At 43.8% G+C, this 5889-nt stretch overlaps 1 protein-coding gene across 1 annotated transcript; it reads left to right on the top strand.

Annotated features, from left to right (window-relative positions):
* The first annotated feature begins 3968 nt into the window (after window positions 1-3968).
* Window positions 3969-4801, top strand: LOC127749014 (E3 ubiquitin-protein ligase TTC3-like). The gene is made up of 2 exons (XM_052265372.1): window positions 3969-4284; window positions 4356-4801. The coding sequence occupies exons 1-2, from the start codon at window positions 3987-3989 to the stop codon at window positions 4478-4480; spliced, it is 423 nt and encodes a 140-aa protein (XP_052121332.1). The 5' UTR covers window positions 3969-3986; the 3' UTR covers window positions 4481-4801.
* The last annotated feature ends 1088 nt before the right edge of the window (window positions 4802-5889 follow it).

The following is a 5889-nucleotide window of genomic DNA, read 5'->3' as shown; positions in this document are numbered from 1 at the left end:
CCCGGCTCTTTCGCCTTTTCGACCTGGTTGCCTTTCATTCGTCGATGGTAAGAGCATTTGGATTTCCCGTGTGGAACAAAAGTTGGTAAAAAGATCGTTTTCTTGTCGTTGTTTGCGAAACGAATCACGACTACAAAACGGTAAATTAACAACCAATTTAGGGCGCGATAACGACAAGAAGGCGAACTTCTTGCGTATCGTTGCAATGCATTTGAAGTTGTCGTTCTTTCACGCTTAAAAGTGGTCCGTTTTACGGCTAAAAAACGACAAATTTACCTTATGCTTCTGTGTGTCAAAAGGCAAAAGAGGCGGCTAGCGGGGATCGTACCGCTCCCGCTGCACTTCGTCGACTTGGGTTTCCTCGGACAGGCACTGTATCCACTCGTCCACAGTGACTACAGTGTGCTGAGACGTTTGCGCTCGCTCTCCTTGCAGCGCACGCTCAAGGCAGAATAATTCTAAATTGAAGTAGTGGACAAGGCTTCAAGGCTACGATTTGATTTTGATGTGAAGTTATATGTGCACTCAATGGAGTTGGTAGGCATACACAAACGGCGCCAAGCTCACATTTTCCCACCAACTCCACGAGAAATATTCTGCAGAGTGCGAACTCAAATCGTAGCCTTGTCCACTACTTACATTTACTAAATATTCTGCCTTGAGCGTGGTTGGAAGATTGGCCATGATTGGTAGCTCCCTCTGCTACCCATGACGCTTCATGGAGAAATCGCCCTGGCGATATTTCATCAGCCACAATGAGTTTTGAAAGCCGTTCAACTCTGCTGTCATTCGCAATTGTTTTCCATTTTCTTGCCCGAACCACCTTTCCTTTTCTAGCAGACAACTTATCTACCCACGCAAGATGTTCTAGTTGAACAAAGCCACCTGAAACAAGCCAGACGTATTACAACAAATTATGGTGCAAATAGATGGACTACTTCAAAAGGAAAACAACTCACTTATTAGTCTCCACACGTTGGGATGGTTCTGAGGCACTACAATCATACGATTGTCACTGTCAGGGACATTGTTTGTGCGCTCAGGGTGCAGAAAGGTTGACAAATCATTCACCCTGGGAATCGATTCCCTCATGAAGTAATCAAAGAGAGGTAGGTCGTAGTTCTTCTTGCCAGCCGGAAGCTTGGACCTCTCTCCACACTTCATCAACTCCCTTAGCAATGAGGGCTGCAGGTAGAAGTGGAGCACCACCCAAACACCTAATAAATGTGTGCACAACATCGTTGTCTGATGCAAGCTGGGAAATGCCAAGTTTTTGTGATTTCCTCCCTACGCACTATAAGAAAAAGCACTGTTTGTAAAATAGTAAAATCCTGGAAAAGGTGGTTTATAAAAGCTCATGAAATGAATACGTACAACTCCGTAATGCCAAAGGCACCCAACAATGTCAGAGTCTTTAAAACAGTGTCCTAGAGCATTGATAGCAGCCCTTTCAAAATCACAGTGGTCCTCTTTGGAGACAGATTTGGTGCTTAAGTTATCAAGTGATCAAAAAGCATGATGTATGCCGCCTCAGTCCGACTCATCATTTGCACCCTAACCATGGGAATGACTTGGGAAAATGAAAGTTCCATTTGAAACAGTTCTATTAATGCTTGAGTTACCTCCATTACCATTCTTATACTTACAGTTAATTCAAAACTAGTAACAACATTGTAGATCTGTGCACACTTAGGTTTGCGGGGTCTTTTCTTAAAGGTCCCGTCGACATGAAGGTTGGTTCTCTCATTATGAAATTGGAGCATTCTCCCTGATGCAAAGACAACGCACACCGTCCTGTTAGCAGCACAACCAATAACTGCCCGAAAGATGTAATCTTGCTTATCAATGGTTTGGCCGACAGCCTGCATATCTGGAAGTCCAAGCAATATACCAAGGTACTGGAGTGTGGTGGGAATCCTTAGATAGTTAGCAGCACGAGCTTTGTGTATTGCAGTATACATTCTGGCGGGTGTGAAGCGAGCTGCCAGTTCTGGATCCAGACTAGAATAAAAAACATAAAGGAGGAAGGTAAATTTTCAGCTTATTTACACGACAACAAATGTAAATATTTACTGCTCTTACCTCAATTTCATGTCCCTAAGAATTTTGCAGATGCTGTCTCCTGACAGATTTTCACTTGCGTTCCTCAAAAGGCTAGCTCTCACTCTACCATCCTCAACAAATAATGGATCAACTTCACAAGTGTGAGCCTGCAATGGTCTTAAAGGACCAGACCAAACATAAACTAGCCGTTGCTGGACAACCAGTCCCTTTATACCGTCGGCAGATCAATCTGGCTCTTCGTGGACGGATCTCTTTCACACAGTAATAATAGCCATTATTTATGTGGAAGATGAACTTGCCATTTTCCCTTCCCCGTAGAACTTCCACTCTGACACCAACGTCCATCTTCCATCGGCGTCCCAGGAACGACTCTGTGCTTGTCAGGAAACCGGCTGCTGACTGAGAGGGAGTGCCAGTAGAGGAGGTGAGAAAGGAGGAAATAATTGGCTGCGGATTTTCATGAATGCGGCCAGGGTAGGGTTTGCTGTGGTCAACCGACATCCAAAGACTTTCCTTTCACACGCCTAATAAAGTGTGTGTAAAATAGACTAGAAAGTGATTTTAGGTTTAGCATTAATCAGACGCATACGTGCTCATAATGGTTTTAAATTTTGTGCGTTCTAACATTTTAAAAAGACACAGTCGCACTTCGAACTACTTTCCGTGGAACTTTTTTTTTAGTAAACTTCCGCTACGAAGCGATCGCGATCAGCTGGAGATATAGACGGAGCGCGCACTTGTCGAGGCAATCAGTTGTGGTCCTTCTGGCTTGACAGCGCGCACTATTGCGAGGCAATCAGTTTTTCTCCTTCTGGCCCGACTTGTACGTCGTGTTTCAAGACCACGTGTAAGTAGAAGTATCATTGGTATGTGATGTGTGTCTCTCGATAATTGTGTTGAGTTTTCGTGCTGCTAGTGAAAACGTAAACACTTTCGTACTTTGCTCATGGGCAAACTTGAAGTCAACTTGCAGTTATAATACTTTGTGCACTTCAGTCTCTCTTCTTTCTGTCCGCTGTGAGTTCGGTTCAGAGACTAAGTGACTTGGTTTACTTTAGTGTTTCAGTATGGATAACGAAGATCTCAGGCAGAAACGGCTTCGTCGTTTCCAGAGTCTGAATGAGGGTTTGCCGCAGGTTGAAGAGAAGCCTAAGGAGAAGACGCCTCAGGACAAGACGCCTCGGCCTGATACTATTTTCTCGCTGACAGTGACAGGAACTGGTGCTGAAGGTAACTTTTCCCGATTCTAAAATTGAACGTGTTGCTACACCTTTCAAATTTGTTTACAATGACCTTTGTTTTGCAGCTCTGTTGCAGTCAATTCTTGCACAGTTTTCAAATGCAACTGTCGTTGTAACTCACAATGACCCTGTGCCATGTGCTGCTGAGGCCAGTCCTGGCACTAGTGCTGAAGCAGAACTATCATCTGCATCAGTGGCACCTGCCGAACCTCTCCAGTGTTTGGGAGCTGCTTCAGCTGATGTTTTTGAGCTGCCCCCCTCCGTCTGCCATTAGCAGCCCTCGTCAGGTCCGCAATTCGGGAAGGAATTCTCAGAAACTCCAAGCATCAAGTGCTGCTACATCTCTATCATTTGCCGGCGCAAGTGGTGGATATTCCCAGTTTCCCCGAGCATCAACAAGTGCTGCTGCTCTTCAATCCACTGCGGGCCCAAGTGGTGGATATTCCCAGTTGCCCCGAGCATCAACAAGTGCTGCTGCTTTCCAATCTACTGCTGGCCCAAGTAATGCTCTGTCCTTAAATGATTGTTCTCGTATCAGCAGTGACAAAGAAAATGTTAACCCCAGAGTGAATCGTGAGTACACAATTATCTTTACCAAACTGTACAACTGCATACAAAGTTCACGAAAAATGTTTTTTTTTTTTATTACAGGTCCAATCATTGTTCCGTCTTCTGACGAAGATGAAATTGATGGTGGTCTACAGCAAAGAGGTAAGTAATTTGAAGCATAATACACAGCACAAGTTTTGTTATATTATTTCTGAGCGTTGGACTACTTTTGCAGGAGGAGTGAACAAGTCTACAGCTGGCTATCCAGGGATAGCCCACCTTGTCAGCAGTGTTCAGAGGCAAACCTCTCAGACTCCTGCGAAAGCAACCAGACCTCGTGGTCGCCCGAAAGGATCTAAAAACAAGAAGCAAAAGCATGACTCAACTTGTCGAGCTGAAGCCAGCAGTTCAGGGCACAGCTCAAAGAATAGTACGTTGTAAATGCTTCAATGGGTTGCTATTATTGTTCAATCATTCTCTAAACCAACTATCTATTCACAGGTGACTTGGAGTGCGCCATCTGCAAAGAGGGAAGAGATGCAGGCCGTTTCACTGTCACGGAATGCGGCCATTTATTTCATTATGATTGCCTAGAGAAATGGCTTATCACTTCGCGTCAGAAGTAGAGGACTCGAAAATGCTGCCCTTTTTATGGCAGTATCTACAGTGTATGCCTGCCATTTTATGGTTGACTAGTATTTTAAATTTCAATCCCATTGTACATATTGTAAACTGTTGCTCACTGTTAGTGTTAAAAGATTTCTGGTGAATTTTTATCGCTGTTTTATGGTGTATATTTGACTTTGACTCTCAGTCAGTTTAGTGTAAGAATTTAGGGATCTAGATGACATCTGCTCTTCCATTAAGTAGTTAATACGAAATACATTGCTCCCTAAAACTACCATTTCTTGTGTAACTCAATTATCCTTGCACGCAGCCGAGCTGTTTTGTTTCTTAATTAGTATTATCAGTGCGCCTAAATAAGTGATGTGGCTGATAGCCATGCATGGCATGTGAAACACAAGTATTACAGTACAGACCAGGTTTGAACGTGAACTCGGTGTCCAAAGCAAACCTGTTTTGTTTGAAAGCTTAGTCATATTTCGGTTAATCCAAGTAGCCCAGTCATTGATACAAATTGAGCTTCTACAACTTTCCTCTGATTTGAAAAGTATCACATGAGTGTTGGCCACTGGCCTGAACTTATTCCTTGCTGAAATTTAAGCAGTTGGCAATGTGTGCACTGTTCGATTGAATCCCAAATCTCTACTTGGAACAACTGTCAGGGAAAATGGCAATACGAGTAAACTGTACCAATTGGTAAAGACTTATGCGACACTTGAAACCAACAAGCACGGAGTTCGTGGAGTCTCCGTATAAACCCGTAGTTCAAGGGAGCTCCGTATAGACACGCATTTCAGCTGGCCCCCGTATAACCTCGTTAGTGCTTGAAAGTCACTTCTGAGATATAGCGCTTCAAAGTTTAGGATTTACATTGCGCCTTATGGGCGGCTGGATTTTCAGACCAGAAAAACTTTTGAACCAATTGACATATCAAAATGCGGTTTTCGCTGATCGATAGCCTTTGGTTTCCTCTATCCGACGCACTTCATAACTCGAAATTTTCAAAAAAACATAGTTACGACGCTATACGGCGGCCTGCTGGACTCAGTGTTTGTACGGAGCTTCCGGGAACTGCGTGTTTATACGGAGCTGCCACGAACTCCGTGTGTATAGGTTTCAAGTGTCGTATGGTAACATCTTAATTGATTGAGGTCCCTCAGGACTGGTTATTTTGGGGTGAGTATTAAAGCAAGAATCTCATTCATTCACTTATCAGTCAACTTTATTACTAAACCCAAAATGAGTTGACACAATGGCTGCACGTAAACGAACTTCTTCAACGAGGATTTTGACAGAGCTTGTGAGCAGTTAGTTGTCTTCAGAGAAGGCTTCTTCAGGAATCAACACATGGTCAACAGGAATCCTGGACAGCAGGACCTGAAGAAAAGAAGAAACCCATGAGAGCAATACT

The sequence above is a fragment of the Frankliniella occidentalis genome, unplaced genomic scaffold, assembly GCF_000697945.3.
Source record: "Frankliniella occidentalis isolate FOCC.00 unplaced genomic scaffold, Focc_3.1 Scaffold26, whole genome shotgun sequence".
Lineage (NCBI taxonomy): Eukaryota > Metazoa > Arthropoda > Insecta > Thysanoptera > Thripidae > Frankliniella > Frankliniella occidentalis.
The sequence above is the reverse complement of the archived record's forward strand: the minus strand, read 5'-3'. Positions and strand labels throughout refer to the sequence as shown.

Excerpts from the sequence above, each read along its gene's own strand:
- LOC127749014 (XM_052265372.1), top strand. The coding sequence starts at position 3,987 with ATGAAATTGATGGTGGTCTACAGCAAAGAGGTAAGTAATTTGAAGCAT. Across the intron at positions 4,285-4,355 it reads AGGGCACAGCTCAAAGAATA|GTGACTTGGAGTGCGCCATC; the intron begins GTACGTTGTAAA and ends ATCTATTCACAG.